The sequence below is a fragment of the Nerophis ophidion genome, linkage group LG18 (genome assembly GCF_033978795.1).
Source record: "Nerophis ophidion isolate RoL-2023_Sa linkage group LG18, RoL_Noph_v1.0, whole genome shotgun sequence".
NCBI lineage: Eukaryota > Metazoa > Chordata > Actinopteri > Syngnathiformes > Syngnathidae > Nerophis > Nerophis ophidion.
This window is the reverse complement of record NC_084628.1, coordinates 26,046,855-26,070,591: the sequence shown is the minus strand read 5'-3', so window position 1 is coordinate 26,070,591 and position 23,737 is coordinate 26,046,855. Positions and strand designations below refer to the sequence as shown.

The 23,737-nt window shown below is 35.8% G+C and overlaps 1 protein-coding gene across 1 annotated transcript in view; it reads right to left on the bottom strand.

Annotated features, from left to right (window-relative positions):
- Positions 1 to 23,737, bottom strand: part of aplp2 (amyloid beta (A4) precursor-like protein 2) — a 181,264-nt gene that overhangs the window by 15,574 nt on the left and 141,953 nt on the right. The window contains exons 9-15 of the mRNA XM_061877856.1: positions 23,513 to 23,587; positions 23,018 to 23,176; positions 19,678 to 19,806; positions 14,782 to 14,881; positions 11,865 to 12,038; positions 6,626 to 6,661; positions 6,266 to 6,348 (exon numbers count right to left, since the gene is read on the bottom strand). Of these exons, the coding sequence (XP_061733840.1) occupies positions 6,266 to 6,348; positions 6,626 to 6,661; positions 11,865 to 12,038; positions 14,782 to 14,881; positions 19,678 to 19,806; positions 23,018 to 23,176; positions 23,513 to 23,587 (756 nt within the window). The remainder of the gene's footprint in view (positions 1 to 6,265; positions 6,349 to 6,625; positions 6,662 to 11,864; positions 12,039 to 14,781; positions 14,882 to 19,677; positions 19,807 to 23,017; positions 23,177 to 23,512; positions 23,588 to 23,737) is intronic.

Sequence of the window (23,737 nt, the reverse complement as noted above, 5' to 3'; positions counted from 1 at the left end):
TGTGTGTGTGTGTGTGTGACAGGTGGAGAAGATGTGCAGTAAACTGAAGGGATTATTAATGTGTGGGTGATGATGCTGTCTTGTACAAGCTGCAAGGAGGTGTGAGTGTGGGGAGGGTGTTTGCGTGTGTGTGTGTGTGTATGTGTGTGTGTGCCCCTGTTTGTGTGTGTGCCCGTGTTTGTGTGTGTGTGTGAGAGCACACACAAACACACACAATCGTCAGAGGCAAGTGGCAGCGTTGTCGTGGTGCTCCATCTTTAGTACACAAACGTCGCCACGGTAACACACAAGCTCATGCCACAACGCACAAAAAGATTTTAGCGTCCCGTTAGCATGCGACACACACACACGCACACGTTCACGCACACACAGCAGCAGGCAAGCACATGGAGAAGCGGCATGCGACTAACAAAGCTTGGAGTTGATCTCAAATACTTGGGTTCGCTGTAACTATGGCAACAACATACCGACAGGAATGATCCCCATTGTGTGCGTGTGTGTGGTTATAGACGACCAGGTACCACTTCACAATAAGAACACTCTCATGAAGGCTTTGTGAACGATAAGAAGAATTTGTTTAAAAGGTCCAATAAACTATAGGTCATAAATATAAACAGCAAGAATGGTCGACCTCCTGCCAAATAGTGAGCCCCCCTTTCATTCTATTGCTTTTTTTACTCATGAATTAAAGATGGTTTTAACGTACGTTAAAGCCCGATATCAGCTTGCATGTAAAATGTGTGATATCATGTGCGATACAGGCAGTCCTGCAGTGTGTTTATTTGTGTGCGATTTGTGCAATACAAGCAGTCCTGCAGCATATTTACTTGTGTGCGAAATCAAGTGCGATACAGGCAGTCCTGCGGCCTGTTTACTTGAGCTTAACATTGACATGTCCTCGCACAATTTCTTCTATTCTACTAAAGTTAAAAGGTAAACATGCTAGGCTGTAGACTACTTGGAGTCAACATCTAAACACACAATTATTATATTTTTGGAGGAAAATACTGCAAATACTGTGTATTTGCCATATAAAAAAATATATGATAAAAAAGGGCAAAAAACTAAACTACAAAAAAAAACTATAATCTGAAGTTTATTTAGAGATTTAACCGTTGAAAGTTTTTTTAAAAAATTAAAGCACCCCCCACGACCTCAAAAGGGACAATATTGCATAATTTGTGATTTTGCATTAAAAACTTTGTTTTCTTCAACAAAAATGCCATAAAACATGAAATAAAACTAAACAAGACATTATATTGATAGATAAGCACGTAGTTGATATAGAGATTTAAGCATTGAAAGTAAAAAAAAAAATATATAATATATGCCTTAACACTTATGAGTTGGGACCCTTTTGGATCCCTGAAAATTTTATTGGATTTTTTGTTTTGTTTTACTTTTTAAAAAATGTATAATGAATCAAAATCAATGTTATCAATGATTGCCCTATTTAAGATGTACATTATTTCCTATTAAACATCCCACTTGGAAACATTTTGGGGGTGATTATTGAATATTTTGTGTTGTTGCATTAAAAGCATTTAAAAAACAAACTAAATGTTATATTGACAGAGTTAAGCATTGAAAGTAAAAAAAAATAATAATAATATATACCTAAAACCTTTTATGAGTGGGACCCTTTTGGATCCCTAAAAATTTTAGTGAGATTTTTTTTTTAAGCTGTCATTGTTTGAAAAAATAATATTAAATAAAATCAATTATATGAATTATTTACCTATTTAAGGCTTAAATTACTTCCTATTAAATATTCCACTTTGAGGGAAAATATTGCATATTTTATGTTTTTGCATTAAAAAGATTTGTTAAACAAAAAGGGCATAAAACATTGCAAACAAAACAAAAAAATAACTTTATGCTGACAGATAGACCTAAAGTTTATATAAAGATTTAAGCGTTTCTCTTATTTAAAATTTTTTGGGGACTAAGACACTGACTTCGGGATCCCCGGCACCACATGTTTTGGGGGAAAATATTGTTGTTGTTTTTTAACAAAAATGGGATAAAACATTTTAAAAAAAACTAACTTGACACATAATTGATCTAGAGATTTAGGCATCGAAAGAAAAAAAAAAGTGCCTTAAAATTTTATGACTTTTGGATCCCTAAAAATTTTAATAGAATTTTTTTTTTTTTATAGCTGTCATTTTCAAAAAAATTCATAATGAATCAAAATCAATGTTATGAATTATTGACCTATTTAAGGCTTAAATTACTTCCTATTAAATATTCCACTTTGAAACATTTTTGGGGGGAAATATTGCATTTTTTGTGTTTTTGCAAAAAGTAAAGTACCAATGATTGTCACACACACACTAGGTGTGGTGAAATTAACCTCTGCATTTGACACATCCCCTTGATCACCAGGCATAAAACATTTAAAAAACAAACTAAACTTTGTATTGACAGATAGACGCGTAGTTGATCTAGAGATTCAAACATTAAAAGTAAAAAATAAAAAAAATATATATATATATATATATATATATATATATATGCCTTAACAGTTTTATATATATATATGCCTTAACAGTTTTATGAGCGGGACCATTTTGGATCCATGAGAGTTTTAGTGGGATTTAAAAAAAATAATAATCATTGTTTGAAAAATTAATAATGAATTAAAATCAATGTTATTACACTACTTCCTACTAAATATTACACTTTGAAACATTTTTTGGGGAAAAATATTGCGTATTTGGTGTTTTTACATTAAAAACTGATTTTCTTTAACAAAAAGGGCATAAAATATTTTTTTTTTTTAAACTAGACATTTTATTGACAGATAGATGCAAAGTTGATCTCGAGATTTAAGCATTGATCCATCCCTCCATCCATTTTCTACCGCTTATTCCTTTTGGGGTCGCGGGGGGCGCTGGTGCCTATCTCAGCTACAATCGGGCGGAAGGCGGGGTACACCCTAGACAAGTCGCAAAGGCGGGGTACACCCTAGACAAGTCGCCAACTCATCGCATTGGGACCCTTTTGGATCCCTGAGAATATTAGTGGGGGATTTAAAAAAACAACTGTCCTTGTTTAAAAAATTAATAATAAATCAAAATCAATGTTATGACTTATTGACCTATTTAAGGCTCAAATTGCTTCAAAATATTCTTCAATATATTGCACTTTTTGGGAAAATATTGCATATTTTGTGTTTTTGCATTAAAACTTTGTTTTCTTTAACTAAAGGGCATGAAACATAAAAAAACAAAACTAGAAATGATATTGACAGATAGATGCAAAGTTGATCTTAAGATTAAAGCATTGAAAGTAAAAAAATAAATAAAAATAAAATAACTTTTATGAGTGGGACTCTTTTGGATCCCTGAGAATTTTAGTGGGGGATTTAAAAACAAACAAACTTGTTAAAAAAATTAATAATGAATCAAAATCAATGTTATGAATTATTGACCTATTTAAGGCTCAAGTTATTTCCTATTAAATATTGCACTTTGTGGGGAAATATTGCATATTTAGTTTTTTTGCATTAAAAACTTAGTTTTTATTAACAAAAAGGGCATGAAACAAAAAAAAAAACAGACATGATATTGACAGATAGACGCAAAGCTGATCTCGAGTTTTAAACATGGAAAGTAAAAAAATAAAAATAAAAATAAAATATCTTCTTTGAGTGGGACCCTTTTGGATCCCTGAGAATTTTAGTGGGGGATTTAAAAAAAACTGTCCTTGTTTAAAAAATTAATAATGAATCAAAATCAATATTTTGAATACTTGACCTATTTTAAGGCTCAAATTGCTTCAAAATATTCTTCAATATATTGCACTTTTTGGGAAAATATTGCATATTTTGTGTTTTTGCATTAAAAACTTTGTTTTCTTTAACTAAAGGGCATGAAACATAAAAAAAACAAAACTAGAAATGATATTGACAGATAGATGCAAAGTTGATCTTAAGATTAAAGCATTGAAAGTAAAAAAATAAATAAAAATAAAATAACTTTTATGAGTGGGACTCTTTTGAATCCCTGAGAATTTTAGTGGGGGATTTAAAAACAAACAAACTTGTTAAAAAAATTAATAATGAATCAAAATCAATGTTATGAATTATTGACCTATTTAAGGCTCAAGTTATTTCCTATTAAATATTGCACTTTGTGGGAAAATATTGCATATTTAGTTTTTTTGCATTAAAAACTTAGTTTTTATTAACAAAAAGGGCATGAAACATAAAAAAAAAACAGACATGATATTGACAGATAGACGCAAAGCTGATCTCGAGTTTTAAACATGGAAAGTAAAAAAATAAAAATAAAAATAAAATATCTTCTTTGAGTGGGACCCTTTTGGATCCCTGAGAATTTTAGTGGGGGATTTTAAAAAAACTGTCCTTGTTTAAAACATTAATAATGAATCAAAATCAATGTTTTGAATTATTGACCTACTTAAGGCTCAAATTATTTCCTGTTAAATATTGCACTTTGTGGGAAAATATTGCATATTTTGTGTTTTTGCATTAAAAACTTTTTTTTCTTTAACAAAAAGGGCATTAAACATGAAAAAAAAAAACAGACATGATATTGACAGATAGACGCAAAGTTGATCTTGATATTTAAACATGGAAAGTAAAAAAAATTAGAAAATAAAATAAAATAACTTCTTTGAGTGGGACCCTTTTGGATCCCTGAGAATTTTAGTGGGGGATTTATAAAAAAAAACTGTCCTTGTTTAAAAAATTAATAATGAATCAAAGTCAATGTCATGCATTATTGACCTACTTCAGGCTCAAATAATTTCCTATTAAATTTTGCACTTTGTGGGAAAATATTGCATATTTTTTGTTTTTGCATTAAAAACATTGTTTTCTTTCATAAAAAGGGCATGAAACATTTAAAAAAAACAACTGGACATGATACTGACAGATAGACGCAAAGTTGATCTAGAGATTTAAACATGGAAATTTAAAAAAATAAAACAAAAACCTTAATAAAAAAAATAACTTCTTTGAGTGGGACCCTTTTGGATCCATGAGAATTTTAGTGGGGGATTTAAAAACAAACAAACCGTCTTTGTTTAAAAAATTAATAATGAATCAAAATCAATGTTTTGAATTATTGACCTACTTAAGGCTCAAGTTATTTTCTATCAAATATTGCACTTTGTGGGAAAATATTGGATATTTAGTTTTTTTTGCATTAAAAAATGTTTCTATTAACAAAAAGGGCATGAAACATAAAAAAAACGAGACATGATATTGACAGATAGATGCAAAGTTTATCTAGGGATTTAAACATGGAAAGTAAAAAAAAAAAAATAAAAAATAAAAAAATAAAATAAAATACCTTCTTTGAGTGGGACCCTTTTGGATCCCTGATAATTTTAGTGGGGGATTTAAAAAAAAAAACTTTCCTTGTTTAAAAAATGAATAATGAATCAAAATCAATGTTTTGAATTATTGACCTACTTAAGGCTCAAATTATTTCCTATTAAATATTGCACTTTGTGGGAAAATATTGCATATTTTGTGTTTTTGCATTAAAAACTTTGTTTTCTTTAACAAAAAGGGCATGAAATCTAAAAAAAAAAAAAACCCTAGACATGATATTGACAGATAGACGCAAAGTTGATTTAGAGATTTAAACATGGAAAGTTAAAAAAAATAAAACAAAAAATACAAATAAAATAAAATAACAACTTTGAGTGGGACCCTTTTGGATCCCTGAGAATTTTAGAGGGGGATTTAAAAACAAACAAACTGTCTTTGTTTGAAAAATTAATAATGAATCAAAATCAGAGTTTTGAATTATTGACCTATTTAAAGCTCATGTTATTTCCTTATAAATATTGCACTATGTGGGAAAATATTGCATACCGGTATTTTGTGTTTTAGCATTAAAAACTTTGTTTTCATTGAGAAAAAGGTCATAAAACTTTACAAACAAGACAAAAAAAACTTTATACTGACAGATAGATGGACTGAAGTTAATCTACATATTTAAGTGTTTGTCTTATTTGTAACATTTTTATGACTAAGACAATGACTTCTGGGTCCCCGGGGAACAAACTTGAGGGGAAATAAATAAAAAATTATATTGTTTTTTTTAAATGAAAACTACAGAAATGACCGTCACATTCCAAAGAGCTTTCACTAACAGACCCTTCTGCAAAGTATTAGCAGGAAGTAACGAGGCACAAAGTCTGTTTTCAAGACGAGTGCATCCTTATAGCAAAGTGGCACCAAAGATGTCGGTGGTGTGCAGGAAGAGCACGAGCGACTTCTTACCACGCTGGGACCCATCTTGGGCTTGCTGTTGATGATCCTCTCCTCGGCCCCGATCAGTCCGTCCAGCCCCGACATGGCGGAACCTGCGGGGAGCGGGAGGAGGCGGAGTCAGCGGAGGAGTGAAAGGGCAACATGGGGATGGCGGCACGCGCACGCCCGCCTGGTCTGCGTGACGAGCGAGAATAAAAGCTCTGTTGTGTGCAGCACACAGTGGGCACTGTGGACAATACGCTGACTCGACAGAAACAGAAGAAAGTCAAGGTGTGGACAAAGACGTACGGAGACATAGTCATGAAGATGGCGAGGGAAAAGGTTGGACGGAAAGAAGGACAAGATGGAGGTGAGGAGCAGCAGACCAACCTTTCTTGAAGGCTCGGGGGGGACCAGAAAGATCGCCTTGTCGTTAGAAAGCGGCCACGGAAAAAACAAAAAAGAGGAAGAAGAAGCAGAGGAGAGAAAAGTTGAGTCGGAAGGAGAAAAGACAGTTCACAGCCCAATGAGGACAAAAGAATAATGGAGAATGAAGGACACTGAATACATAGACAATAATCCTGCAATTATTGTTATCATTCACAAGAAACGAAAAAAGGAAATGAAAAATGATTATGAGAAATATTTCTATTTTACAGCTCACATACTGTAATTCTTGACTATAAATTGCTTCTTTTTGTCCTACACTTTGCACCCTGCAGCTTATAAAACGGTGCGGCTAATTTATGGATTTTTCTAAAAAGCAAATACACCAAGAAGATGTTTTATTGTTTGATCTATGGCGCCATCTTTTGGACGAGTTTGCTCAATGCAGGTGCTTTTAACCGGAAGTAGAGTGCCATTCAGTCTTTTAGCCGTCTATAGTTAAAGTTAAAGTACCAGTAATTGTCACACACACTAGGTGTGGCGAAATTATTCTCTGCATTTAACCCATCACCCTTGATCACCCCCTGGGGAGGTGAGGAGAGCAGTGAGCAGCAGCTGTGCCGCGCCCGGGAATAATTTTTGGTGATTTAACCCCCAATTCCAACCCTTGATGCTGAGTGCCAAGCAGGGACGTAATGGGTCCCATTGTTAGTCTTTGGTATGACTCGGCCGGGATTTGAACTCACGAACTACCTATCTCAGGGCGGACACTCTAACCACTAGGTCACTGTAACGTTGTACTTGTATGGACTCTTCATTCATCACTCCAAGCAACATTTGTAAGTTTTACAATGTAACTAAAACAATTCTTACTTACGAAACTGTCCCATGTGTGATGTCTGGAGGAGTGTTTTCATGCATGTTTGTACGTGCTATCGTCATGTAAAGACGCCAGCGTCGTTAGCATTAGCTAATATGCTAACACGTTTACAAGTGCCTGTGTTTGTATTATTAACTTACAACACCATTCTTTTTGTATTGTTTGTTTCGTAAATTCACCAAAACGTCACCGTGGAGTTATTGAGTCTGTTTAGCTGATTGGAGAGCTAGCTTACGCAGCTAGTGGGTCCATGACAATGACTTCTGTTTTGTTTGATCACCTGTTTTACTGCCGTGTTAAAATGTTTGGAAACAATTAGGTATGTAAATAAACATTTACAAAATATTTCTGTGTCGATAACTCATTTCCCAACGTATATATCTGCGACTTATAGTCTGGTAGGGCTGATATATGGAAAAAAAAAATTCTTATAGCCTAGAAAAAAGTGTTTTTTTCTCGTAACATTACGTTGTATTTTTCTGATAAGGTCTACAACATTTTTTCTCCTAACATTATGACATTTTTATTAAAACATTACGTTTTTTGTCAATTTTTTGTAACATTATGAATTTTATAAAGGTAACGTTGTGACATTTATCTTGCAAAACTACAAGTTTTATCTTGTAATTTTATCTTGTTGTCAGACAACTACATTTCATAACAATACAACTTTATTCTAGCAAAATAGTGTCACATTGTTACTTTACTTTACAATGAAAATTTTTTGTTTGATTTTGTAAAATAACAATTTAATTTTTCATGTAAACTTCCAAATCTATTTTCTCAGGGTTAGGCTTTGGGGGCAGACTTTCCGGCACTAAAATCACGACTTTAATCTTGTAACATTACAACATTATTCTCGTAACTTTACGACTTTCATCTTGCAAAATTAAAATGTCATATTATTAAAATTACAACTTTAGGACTTCTAGTATGTAAAATGATATTCTGGTAACGTGACAACTTTCATCTTGCTTTAAAACTACTTTACTATTGTAACCCTGCCACATCTTTCTTGTAAAATTCCTACTTTCTTGCATTGTTAAGATTATCGTTTGTGTTTTGTAACATGAAAATAGATTTTCCTTGTTACGTCCCAATTTGTTTGGAACATTACAACATTTTTTGGGAGTTAGGAGGGGCTGACTTTTCTGAAGTAGCATTACGACTTTAATCTCGTAACATTACAACTTTATACGACTTTTAGCTAACAATACAACTCTTGTTCCGCAACTTGAGGACTTTTATTATGTAATATGAGAACTTAACTGTGGTAACGTCACAACTTCTATCTTGTGACAATAAAACATATATCGTAACAGGGCAACATTTTTATCGTAACATTACCACTTTATTTTAACTTTATACGACTTTTAGATTATAACTTTACAACTTTTGTCCGTAGCAACTTGAAAACTTCTATTATGTAACATGAAAACTTTACTCTGGTATCTTCACGATTTCTGCCTTGTAAAATTAAAACTTTATTCTTAGAACATTACAACTTATATTTATAACGAGGCAACATTTTTATTGCCACATTACAACTTTATTGTAACTTTATACCACTTTTAGCTTGTAACATTACAACTTTTGTTCCGCAACTTGAGGACTTCTATTATGTAATATGGTAACGTCAACACTTCTATCTCGTAATGGCAACATTTTTATCGCAACATTACAACTTTATACGACTTTTTGCTTTATTTATTATGCAACATGAAAACTTTACCCAAGTAACTTCCCGACTTCTATCTTGTAACATTAAAACTTTATTTTTGTAACATTCCGACTTATCTTGTAACAGAGCAACACTTTTATCGTAACATTACAACTCAATAGTTGTAACTTTATACGACTTTTAGCTTATAACATTACAACTTTTGACTGTCGCAAATCAAGGACTTCTATTATTTAACATTAAAACTTAACTCTGGTAACGTCACAACTTCTATCTCGTAACGGCAACATTTTTATCAAACATTACAACTTTATTGTAACTCTATACCCCTTATTGTCTAGAACATTAAAATTTTTGTCCGTCGCACCTTGAAGACTTGTATTATGTAACATGAAAACTTTACTCTGGTACTATGGTAACTTCATGACTTCTATCTCGTAACATTAAAACTTTATTCTTGTAACATTCCGACTTATATTGTAACAGAGCAACATTTTTATTGTAACATTACAACTTTATTGTAACTTTATACGACTTTTATCTTGTAACATTTCAACTTTTGTCTGTCGCAACTTGAGGACTTCTATTATGTAATATGAGAACTTAACTCTGGTATCGTCAACACTTCTATCTCGTAACAATAAATCTTATCTCGTAACCGCAACAATTTTATCGCAACATTACAACTTTATACAACTTTTTGCTTTTTTTATTATCCATCCATCCATCCATTTTCTACCGCTTATTCCCTTTCGGGGTCACGGGGGGCGCTGGCGCCTATCTCAGCTATAACATGAAAACTTTACTCAAGTAACTTCCCGACTTCTATCTCTGGTAACATTAACATTGTATTTTTGTAACATTCCGACTTATCTTGTAACAGAGCAACACTTTTATCGTAACATTACAACTTTATTGTTGTAACTTTATACGACTTTTAGCTTATAACATTACAGACGTTTGTCCGTCGCAAATCAAGGACTTCTATTATTTTAACATGAAAACTTAACTCTGGTAACGTCACAACTTCTATCTCGTAACGGCAACATTTTTTATCAAACATTAAAACTTTATTGTAATCCTATACCCCTTTTTGCCTATAACATTACAATTTTTGTCCGTCGCACCTTGAAGACTTGTATTATGTAACATGAAAACTTTACTATATGGTACTATGGTAACTTCAAGACTTCTATCTTGTAACATTAAAACTTTATTCTTGTACCATTCCGACTGATATTGTAACCGAGCAACATTTTTATTTTAACGTTACAACTTTATTGTAACTTTATACGACTTTTATCTTGTAACATTTCAACTTTTGTCTGTCGCAACTTGAGGACTTCTATTATGTAATATGAAAACTTAACTCTGGTAACGTCAACACTTCTATCTCGTAACAATAAATCTTATCTCGTAACCGCAACAATTTTATCGCAACATTACAACATTATACAACTTTTTGCTTTTTTTATTATGTAACATGAAAACTTTACTCAAGTAACTTCCCGACTTCTATCTTGTAACATTAAAACTTTATTTTTGAACCATTCCGACTGATCTTGTAACAGAGGAACACTTATCGTAACATTACAACTCTATTGTTGTAACTTTATACGATTTTTAGCTTATAACATTACAACTTTTGTCGTCGCAAATCAAGGAGTTCTATTATTTAACATGAAAACTTAACTCTCACAACATTTTTATCACAACATTAAAACTTTATTGTAATTCTATACCCCTTTTTGCCTATAACATTAACATTTTTGTCCGTCGCACCTTGAAGACTTGTATTATGTAACATGAAAAGTTTACTATGGTACTATGGTAACTTCACGACTTCTATCTTGTAACATTAAAACTTTATTCTTATAACATTACGACTTATTTTGTAACAGACCAACATTTTTATTGTAACATTACAACTTTATTGTAACTTTATACGACTTTTAGCTTGTAACATTACATACTTTTGTCTGTCGCAACTTGAGGACTTATATTATCCATCCATCCATTTTTACTTGCTTGCCCTTTGGGGTCGCCTTTCGGGTGCCGGTCGCTGGAGGTGTACCGCCCTGGCAGAGCCCGAGTGTACGCACCTTCGCCGAATGAGCTGACTTCTATTATGTAACATGAAAACTGGTAACTTGACGACTTTTCTTGTAAAAGGCAACATTTTTAACCGTAACCTTTTAGACTTTCTTTTAAAATAACATTATGATTTTTATCTTGCAATGCATTCTCCTAAATTATAATATTTGTAAGGCATTTTTGCCACATTTTTTAAGTAACATTGCGATTTTAATCTCAAACATTACAACTTAATTTTCCTAACATTGTTTTTTTTCCCCTTGTATTTTTATGACTCTTCTGCTAGTTTTACAATTTTTTTTAATAATCTGTAATTTTTTTTAATCGTCATAAGATTCAGATTTTTTTGGTCGTTATGTGAATATTTTGCCGTTCCAACTTTATTTTCCGAACGTTGCAATGTTTTTTCTTACAAAACATTTTTTTCTTTGACGCGCGTTAGACATTTTACTGATGATGATGATGATGTTGATGATGACGTTGATGATGAGGACCTTGAGGTGAACTCTTGGCAACATCCCATCTTTGCAGCGCTTGATGAACAAAGTGGGTGTGGGAACACATAATTGAAGTAAACAGCTGCTTACCTTCTGCTTCCGGACGGGACCCCAGGGACGTGACCTTGATGGGTCGGTAAAGCTTCCCCTCGGACACAGACACCTCCACGCTCTCCTCCGAGGACACGGTGACGTCAGGCTGCGACTCGGAGATGGACGACAAGAACTGGTCCATGTCGGCTTTCTGCTCCTGGAGGAGCTCGTCTGTGATGGAGACGGAAGATGTAAAAAAACACCAACAACAACAACAAATTAATGTTGTTGACATGGCTCAGAGCTGTGCCGTCATGGCTGCTATGTAGCAATTAGTGTTGTTATTGTCTGTGAGGTCTCACAGCACGACACGACCCACTTCCACCTCAGCATAGCTCGGCACACTTTCATCTCAACTCCGACACACCTTTGGGGAAGGTAAACCCCCCCCCCCCCCCACCCCCCCCCCCCCCCATACTGTACCATAACCAAACATACCATTCCTTAATCAACCATAATGTACAATAACCAAACATACCGTGCTATATTAAACCGAACCATAACCAACCATACTTTACTCAACCAAACCATAAGCAACTATACATACAATAACCAACTATAGTGTACAATAACCAAACATACCATACTATACTAAACCTAACCACACCATACCTAACCATACTTTACTTAACCAAACCATAAGCAACCATACCATTCTATACTATACTCAACCATACCATAACCAAACATACCATACCATACTATACTTTACTCAAACAAACTATGAGAAACATTACCTTACCTTAACCAACAATATTGTACCATAACCAAAAATACCATACCCAAACATACCATACCTTAACTAACCATATTGTACCATAACCAACCATACCATACCTAAACATACCACACTGTCTTAAACCTAACCATATCCAAACATACCATACTATACTAAACCCAACCAAACCATGATAAATCATACTGTACCATACCCAAACATACCTTACTATACTAAACTTAGCCATACCCAAACATACTATATTATACTTGACCCAACCAAACCATAAGAAACCCTACCGTACCCAAACAAACCACACTACATAGAACCGAACCATATCCAAACATACCATACTATACTTAATCCAACCAAACCAAAAGAAACCATACCGTACCATGCCATACCTTACTATACTAACCCTAACCATACCATACTATACTTGACCCAACCTAACCATAACAAACCATACCTTACCTTACTCTAAAGGCCTTAGTGCACATGCGTGGACAGCACCTTTTAGCTCTTATTCCCAAAATTGTGTACGCTACTGAATTGGGGTCTTATGCCGCTAATGTGGACACTTATGCTGCTATCTGGTGGTGTCAGAAGAGTATAACATACAAAGGAATTTGGAAAAAAAAAAAAGTGTTAAAATAAAAATTTGCATGTTACTACATATGAAGTACACATTTGTGTACCTATGGACTAAGTACATCATATGAAAAGATGATTTTTAGTTTATATTTTAATTATGGTCCAAATAAGCCCAAATAGCACAAAAAAAAAGTAAAAAAGTAAAAAACATTGTAAACAAACAGCTTGGGCCTTAAGAGGTTTACCAACCGTACCCAAACATACCTTACTATACTAAACTTAATCATACCATACCCAAACATACCTTACTATACTTAACCTAATCTAACCATAAGAAACCCTACCTTATAGAGATAAGCGGGTAGGCACTTATATCATCCGCAACCGCATCACTAAAGTCGTCATCAACCCGCCATCCACACGAACCAACATTTTATCAGAACCGCAACCGCCCGCCACCCGCCCGTTGTTACATATCCGGAATAGGCGGCCTTTACCACTAAAAGAGCTAATTTGACCTGTGTCACAAAGTAAAGAAGGCAATGGGAGCCCCTAATGTTCTCGCGAATATGTACGAATCGTTTGCCAGTCCAGCAACATGCTGTATGCAGCTTATGCATACACACGTACAAGATTAAAGGGCATACTGGGTGATACAGTGTACACTAATGGTTGTGATATAAACAATTTTAACACTCTTACTAATATGCGCCACACTGTGAAGCCACACCAAACAAGAATGACAAACACATTTCGGGAGAACATCCTCACAGTAACACAACATAAACGCAACACAACAAATACCCAGAATCTTTTGCATCCATGAGAATTCCTGAATATACTTTACACCCCCGCGCCTCAAACCCTGCCCACCTTACCGGCGCACGGGGGGCTAGTGGGGTGTATAATATAGTCAGGAATTGTCATGGATGCAAAGTATTTGGGTATTTGTTGTGTTGCGTTTATGTTGTGTTACTGTGAGGATGTTCTCCCGAAATGTGTTTGTCATTCGTGTTTGGTGTGGCTTCACAGCGTGGCGCATATTAGTAAGAGTGTTAAAAATTTTAAAAACACAACCATTAGTGTACTCTGTATCACCCAGTATGCCTTGCAGTCGTGTGCGTGTCGCCGCGAAAGCCACACACAACATGATACTGGACTGACAAGCAGATCGTACATGTTGTAGAAGGCGACAAAGCCAATGGCTTCATAGCACGCCCTGATACTTATTATCTGTTGTGACTGCCGGCAGTCATTCTAGAGAATAATAGAGTCTCCTATTGTCTTCTTTGCTTTATGACATGGGTCTTAAATGGCTCTTTGAACAGTAAAAGTTACCGATCTCTGAACCATGTATATCATATATTTCCAAATGGTTCAACCCGAATCTATTTAAAATCTATTTTTTCGTCATGTCACCCGCCCGACCTGCGGTTTATCCGCGGACTCCGCGGATGAGACCGCAGACAGCGCATCTCTACTATCTTACCTTAACCAACCATTACCTCCATGCCCAAACATACCATAACATACGACCAAGTCAAGATTTTGTGTGATTGGAAGACTTCATAATGAATTACATTTCGTTTTAGGACCACTCACCAATTTCATCCTGAATCTCGTCAGCCACGTAAGGAATTTTGTAGAGCAAAGAGAGACTCTGGTTCATCCTCTCCTCGATCACACGCAGGTGGGTCATCACCTGAAAGGGACACATCAGAAGATGTGACGTAGGAGACACACGCGCACACACACACACACACACACACACACACACACACACACACACACACACACACACACACAAAAGAACAGTGTGTTGATGGAGTCAACAAGCAACATGTTGACTCCAACTTCACTTCACCACACAACAATGCACACACCAACACACACTTACACACACCAACACTTGAAACACAACATCAGATCTAATCTTGAAAACCTCAACATCTGAAGTCACTTGACAGCAGCCTCAGCCTGCCAGGCCTTAAGAGCATCTCGTGCACACAGACGCACGCACGCGCACGCACGCGCGCGCACGCACGCGCGCACGCACGCACGCACGCACGCACGCACGCACGCACGCACGCACGCACGCACGCACGCACGCACGCACACACACACACACACACACACACACACACACACACACACACACACACACACACACACACACACACACACACACACACACACACACACACACACACACACACACACACACACACACACACACACACACACACACACACACACACACAACACACACACACACTTGAAAGTGTTTGTCAAAGGGAGGAAACCACCAGAGTCCTCAGGAGACTTCTGTGCATCTTCCCTTCCTGTTTATGTGAGCACCCAGACTGGTCACTTCATTAGGAACACCTGACCCCGCCCACATGCAATAAAGTAAATCTCCTTTATGGAAATGATTTGTAGTTTTTAAGTACTTTAGTCCACCGTGCATCAAATAGGCCGCAGGTTTGAAAAACAACTGCATGAGAGAAATTCTGCAAGTTGATGGAAAAAAAAACGAAGTTAGCCAGGATACTAAGAAGTGTGTAAGGGTACCAGAAGTGTGCAAGGGTACCAGGAAGTGTGCAAAAATAGAAGTTCCATCAGCTTAAAGCATTTTGCTCATACAGTTTTTGGAGGCTTGTGTGTGTTGTTAACATTTGTAGTGGATGTTGTTGAACCTGCAGAGTTTGTGTGTGCAGTGTTTTTATAGACATGTTTTTCATTTCCTGTTGCATTTCTTTTAAGCTGTTTGTGGATATTTTTTTGTGCTTGGACCTTGCAGTCAGCCAATGTCCTTTTTTCACACTATTTTTGAGCACACATTACACAAAGAGCATGCTTTTATTGTTATTAATATTATTATTAATATGTCCTGCCCTCCTTTAGCAACAAGAGCTATCATTGGATTTCATAACAGCAACGTGCAGACAGATAAAGCATTTGGATGAAAGCCGCCGACAGCACAAATAAACACAGAAGGCAATATCTTCCAGCAAACACACACACGCAGACACACACGCACGCAAACACACACACTCTTGTATTTGTTACCTTCTTGAGACCTGAAAAATGCCGACCACCCTTTTCTAAATATTTAAATATTTGTATTTACAACATTAATAATATATACATGCAATGCACATATAAAAAAGCTCATTGTGAAAAATGAGTTGGAATTTCACATGGAAAAAGGTCACAATTTCACAAGAAAAACATAGAATTTTGGTAGTATTACAATAAAAGTCGTAATTTTACTCAACGCAAGTCAAAATTTTACAAGAAAAAGTGAACATTTGTGCTATATTATGATAAAAGTTGGAATTTTACTCAATAACTGTCGCGATTTTACAAGAAAAAACCTAAATTGTTGGCAATTTTATGAAGGGAGTCATAGTTTTACTTGACAAAAGTCAGAATTTTATAAGAAAACTTAAAAACGTTGGCAATATTATAATAATAATTGGAATTATACTTGGCAAAATTATAACAAAAGTGGTCATTTTACTCAAATAAATTTCACTATTTTACAAGAACAACAAAAAAATTGGCAATTTTGCGATAAAAGTCAGACTTCTGAAGGCAAATGTCACTATTTTGCATTAAAAAGTAATAATTTTACATTAAAAAAATATTTTTTTTACAATATTGCAATATTACAGAAACAGAAAAAATATGAGAAATTCTTCCCAATTTTATAAGAAAAATAACGACACATTGTGAGAAAAAGACTGCTTTAGTTAATACATTTTACTTCATTTGTAATTGTATTTTAACCTTCATTATTTACTTCCAAGTTATTACAGAATGTCTCATATTTTTTATTTATTAATTTGTTTTAACTCATTTTGGCCAAACGAGGTACATTTCAATTTCTTACAAACACTTGTTATTACATATGATGGCCGTAGGGGGAGCACTTCAAATTTTTACACGCACTTGTTATTTCATACGTTGTAGAGTGGGGGAGCACTTTTAAAACCAACTTGAAAAATCCCTCCTTTTTGGGACCACCCTTATTTTGATTGATTTCCCCACTAGGGGTGCAAATGAGACATTCTCTATGAGATGCAATGTTATTGGGACCATGATTTATGTTAAAGTTAAGTTAAAGTACCAATGATTGTCACACACATACGAGATGTGGCGAAATTATTCTCTGCATTTGACCCATTACCCTTGATCACCCCCTGGGAGGTGAGGGGATCAGTGAGCAGCAGCGGTGCCGCGCCCGGGAATCATAAATGGTGATTTAACCCCCAATTCCAACCCTAATGCTGAGTCAGCACTTGTTCACACCTCCTCATATGGAAGATACTTTTTCTTGTTGATGTCTCAAGAAGGGTAGAAATACAAGATCACACACACACACACACACACACACACACACACACACACACACACACACACACACACACACACACACACACACAGAAATATATTATACAAGATCTGCAAGTCTGAGCCTGAGCCTCCTCCTCCCTCAGACTGACAAACCTCTTCACTTGTCCTCCTACATTTAGCTGAGACATCATTTAGGATCAGCAGGAATACTTTCTGAGGACCTTCAGGAAGCTTCCAAGCGATGGCGATTAATCAACTCGCCCGACTAATGTGACTCCAGATTGTACAAAACGAGATTTTTTTTTTCTCGTTTTTAAATCACGCCACCCGAGACCTAGAGTGAGTCAGAGGCTTCAAAGCACTTCTATTTTTTTTTTTTTGTGGTTCTTTTCCAGAACTTTCTGCCTGTCTCAGCTTGAATTCCTGTGCTGACTCACCCTTGTTCTCATGTTGTAATTACACTGAACCATAATTATCTAGCAAAAAGTATCTGTTTATGAAATTAAACACGTTGCTTCAGCCTAACCAGTGTTCGATTTCCTGTTGCTGACTATTCTCCATGAGGTGCCATGCAGCACCAGTCCGTTGCCCAAGAAACAGCAGAGTACAGTAGACTGGGGTATATTCATACCAATCATAATATTAATAATAACAGCACGTTTTAGACAAGAAAAATTGTGCAAAAACTGATTCTGCCTAGCAACAAGTCACAGCGCAGTATTTCCAATACTGCAATATTTTTAATCACGTCTGCAAAAAACTGCTTTTTCTGAAGAGTGCATACCAAAAATAAATCTATATCGTATCATATGATTAACAATTATTATTAATAAATGTTATGCAAAACTAAATTTAAAAAAATAAGAATAATAAAAAAAAACTGATTATTAAAGGCCTACTGAAATGAGATGTTCTTATTCAAACGGGGATAGCAGGTCCATTCTATGTGTCATACTTGATCATTTCGCGATATTGCCATATTTTTGCTGAAAGGATTTAGTAGAGAACATCCACGATAAAGTTCGCAATTTTTGGTCGCTAATAAAAAAGCCTTGCCTGTACCGGAAGTAGCAGATGTGAGTGACGTCACCAGTGTGAGGGCTCCTCACATCCTCACATTGTTTATAATTATAGCCTCAAGCAGCAAGAGCTATTCGGACCGAGAAAGCGACGATTTCCCCATTAATTTGAGCGAGGATGAAAGATTTGCGGATAAGGAAAGTTAGAGTGAAGCACAAAAAAAATAAGAATAAATAAATAAATAATTGACGGCTCCGGGCGGCAGCAGTGTGAGCGTTTCATATGTGATTAGACACATTTACTAGGATAATTCTGGAAGATCCCTCATCTGCTTATTGTTTTAATAGTGTTTTAGTGAGATTGTAAAGTAATACCTCAAAGTCGGATGGCTGCGTTGAATGCCAGTGTCTTTGATGGAAGAGCCAAGCTCACAGCTGCCTTTTTTGACAGCTGCTGCAGGAGGAGGTCCAGTAATCCAATTTTCCCATCCAAAAACATGCCGGTTGACGTAGAGAAACATGTTCGCTTGACCGCTCTGTGTTAAAGCTTCCCAACAAACAAAGAAACACAGGCTGTCTCGGTGCTAAAGGCAGCTGCAATCCACCGCTTTCCACCAACAGCATTCTTATTTATAGTCTCCATTATTAATTGAACAAATTGTAGAAGATTCAGCAACACAGATGTCCAAATTACTGTGTAATTATGCGATAAAAATAGACGACTTTTAGCCGCAAGTGGTGCTGGGCTAATATGTCCCCTTCAACCAATAACGTCACAAGCACGCGTCATCATTCATTCCGCAACGTTTTCAACAAGAAACTCAGCGGGAAATTTAAAATTGTAATTTAGTAAACTAAAAATGCCGTATTGGCATGCGTTGCAATGTTAATATTTCATCATTGATATATAAACTATCAGACTGTGTGGTCGGTAGTAGTGGGTTTCAGTAGGCCTTTAAAGATAAATACCATGATTTTTTCAAATATATTCTCCAATATTTTTAAAATAATAAAATGTACTGTATATCCATTTAAAGACTGTTACTATTAGTATCATCATTTCATCGTTTTGCCAAATTGTGATAATTTTTGTTGGGTTTGAGTGTACATTGACACAGACCTGCGACTTCATCTGAGCGGCCTTCTCGGGGTCCAGGGCCAGGACGTGCTGGTAGTGGCGGATGCTGTGCTGGCGGTCCTTGTTCTCGGCGCGCACGTAGCGTCTGAGAGCCTGCAGGATGCGGTGAGGCTGCAGGAGAGGAGACATCTGACCTTTAGTCGGGACTTGTCTGGCGTTCTTACGAGCAGTGGTTTTCAACCTTTTTACAGTGATGTACCCCCTGTGAACATGTTTTTAATTTAAGTACCCCCTAATAAGAGCAAAGCATTTTTGGTTGAAAAAAAGAGATAAAGAATTAAAATACAGCACTATGTCATCAGTTTCTGATTTGTTAAATTGTATAACAGTGCAAAATATTGCTCATTTGGAGTGGTCTTTATTGAAGTATTTGGAAAAAAAGATGTATAAATAAGTAAAAACTTGTTGAAAAATAAACAAGTGATTCACTCATAAATAAAGATTTCTACACATAGAAGTAATCATCAACTTAAAGTGCCCTCTTTGGGGATTGTAATACAGATCCATCTGGATTCATCAACTTAATTCTAAACATTTCTTCACAAAAAAAGAAATCTTTAACATCAATATTTATGGAACATGTCATCAAAAAATCCAGCTGTCAACACTGAATATTGCATTGTTGCATTTTTTTTCACAGTTTATGAACTTAGATTCATATTTTGTAGAAGTATTATTCAATAAATATTTTTATTAAGGATTTTTGAATTGCTGCTATTTATAGAATATTTTTGAAAAATCTCACGTACCCCTTGGCATACCTTCAAGTACCCCCATTTGAGAACCACTGCTGTAGGGGGTCTACCGAGTTAGGTACTTTTATAGGCACCCACCGGAATCAGTTAGTACAACCGGGTAGGGATTCACGAAAAATCCAACGGTGCCATGAGTTAAAACCTGGGTCTTGAGTGACGTCATGCCCGGTTGCACATGGCGATCACTCCAGCAGCACTGAGAGCAGACTCAGCCAAACTACTTCTTGGTCAGCTGTGTCAAAGTCGTTTGCCCTCAGAGGGCCAATTGAATTGACGTGTCGGGCTACATTAAATGATGTTGCACACTACATTGAGTGACATGGAAAGCCACTTTAAATGAAGTGACAGACCACATTAAATGATATGGCGGGCCACATTAATGACGTGACAGATTATACAAAATGGCGTAGCGGACCACATTGGCCACGTTAAATGACTTGACGGACCACAGTAAATGAAGTTACAGACCACGTTAAATGAAATGGCAGACCACATTGAGTGACAGGCCGGGCCACTATAATGATATTGCAGAACACGATGAGTAACACGGAGGGCCACAATAATGATGTGACACAGGGGTCACCAACCTTTTTGAAACCAAGACCTACTTCTTGGGTACTGATTAATGCGAAGGGCTACCAGTTTGGTACACACTTAAAAAAATTGCCAGAAATAGCCAATTTGCTCAATTTACCTTTAATAAATAAATCCATATATATATAAAAAAAATGGGTATTTCTGTCTGTCATTCCGTCGTACATTTTTTTTCTCTTTTACGGAACGTTTTTTGTAGAGAATAAATGATGAAAAAAAAACACTTAATTGAACGGTTTAAAAGACGAGAAAACAGAAAAAAAATGAAAATAACATTTTGAAACATAGTTTATCTTCAATTTCGACTCTTTAAAATTCAAAATTCAACCAAAAAAATGAAGAGAAAAACTAGCTAATTCGAATCTTTTTGAAAAAATTAAAAAAAGAATTTAAGGAACATCATTAGTAATTTTTCCTGATTAAGATTAATTTTAGAATTTTGATGACATGTTTTAAATAGGTTAAAATCCAATCTGCATTTTGTTAGAATATATAACAAATAGAAACAAGATATATTTCTAACAAAGACAAATCATTATTTCTTCTAGATTTTCCAGAACAAAAATTTTAAAAGAAATTAAAAATAATTTGAAATAAGATTTAAATTTGATTCTAAAAATGTTCTAGATTTGCCAAAATATATATTTTTTAATTTTAATCATAATAAGTTTGAAGAAATATTTCACAAATATTCTTCGTCGAAAAAACAGAAGCTAAAATGAAGAATTAAATTAAAATACATTTTTTATTCTTTACAATAAAAAAATAAATTTACTTGAACATTGATTTAAATTGTCAGGAAAGAAGAGGAAGGAACTTAAAAGGTAAAACAGTATATGTGTTTAAAAATCCTAAAATCATTTTTAAGGTTGTATTTTTTCTCTAAAATTGTCTTTCTGAAAGTTGAAAGAAGCAAAGTGAAAAAATAAATGAATTTATTTAAACAAGGGAATACAAAGTCTTTAAAATATTTTCTTGGATTTTCAATTACATTTGAGTTTTGTCTCACTTAGAATTAAAAATGTCGAGCAAAACGAGACCAGCTTGCTAGCAAATTAAAAAAATAGAGGCAGCTCACTGGTAAGTGCTGCTACTTGAGCTATTTTTCGAACAAGCCAGCGGGCGATTCATCTGGTCCTTACAGGCGACCTGGTGCCCGCGGGCACCGCGTTGGTGACCCCTGAGGTGACAGATTATATCAAATGACATGACGGACCATGTTAAATAGTAATGCAGACCACATTGAGTGACTTGGCGGGCCACTTTAGATGAAGTGACAGACCACATTAAATGATATGGCAGGCCACATTAATGACGTGACTAATCATATTGAATGGCATGCCGGACCATGTTGAATGACGTGGCAGGACCACGTTAAATGATGTGGTGGACCCCATAGAATTACGTGCCGGACCATATTAAATGACGTTGCGGGCAACTATGAATAATGTGACTGACCATGTTAAATGATGCTGCGGCCCACCTTGATTGATGTGGCGGGCCACTTAATGATGGGACAAACCACGGTAAATCAACACCTCTAAAATTTGGTCCTGAAACAACTCAGAAGAATGTTCCAATCAAATGGCTGGTATGTAATAAGTACATTAATTACAGTATAAACACTTTGTAGGGCGCAACATGACACATTAGGCTTTATTGAAAAACCTACTTCCTGGTTAGACAACATACCATGGAGAGGCTGCCATCTAATGTCCTGGAAGTGCAACTGCATTGTAGATGAGACATTTAATAAGATATAATAACTGGACAGCACAGTTATTATTATAACGAGCTCATTTTGAAATGTTATATTAAAAATATGTTTTTAATCAAAATATCAACATCTATTAACACACAAAAGTACCCGGATAAAAGTACCGCAGTCGACCCCCAGGTACTCTAGAATTGGTTCAAAAGTGAACGGTACCCGCAGCTTAGTGTGGGTGTGTAGGTAGGAGGTGTGGCCTGACCTTGGGGGGGTCCGCCTGCAGGGCCGCCAGGTAGTTCTCCAAGGACAGGCGGCGCCGGTCGTTCAATATGGCCTCCACCCGAGCCAGGTGGGTCTCCACCAGCTGCTGCTTCTCACTGGCCGCCTCCTCCTCCAGGGACTCCACCATGGCCTGGAAGTGCTGCAAAGACAACACAAGGTTCTGTCATGGAGGCTCAAAAATGAAACACCTTTAAACATTTCTATTATTTTAGATGCCAGTTATTAAAATACTGTAATAGAAGAGTTATCTGTAATATATTTGACAATCAAAGAAAATGTACAGAAAAACAGATTAATGTTCTTCATAGCCACTAGGGGGCATAATTGCATTCAATATCTCAATACTTCTGTGGCAAATATATTTGTGGTAAATTAACATAATGCCAAATGTTTGCATTGACACAAAAAAGAGGTTGGTTGAGATGTTTGTGGAAGATGCCATATCTGACCCGACCACATGAGGGCGCTGTCTTACCTGGACTAAAGTCTGCCTTTCAGCTTTGGGGAGGTTCTTGGCCTGGCGGTCCGCCTCCTCCCACTCCTTCCTCACCTGCAGGGATGGAGGAGGACAACAATGAAGGAGGACATCATTGAAACGGACTCAGAGGTAATGATGTACACATTAAAACAATATGTCATGTATTTTATACATGTCATCTAATTTCATGTATACAAATAATATAAAATGTCATCAAATTTG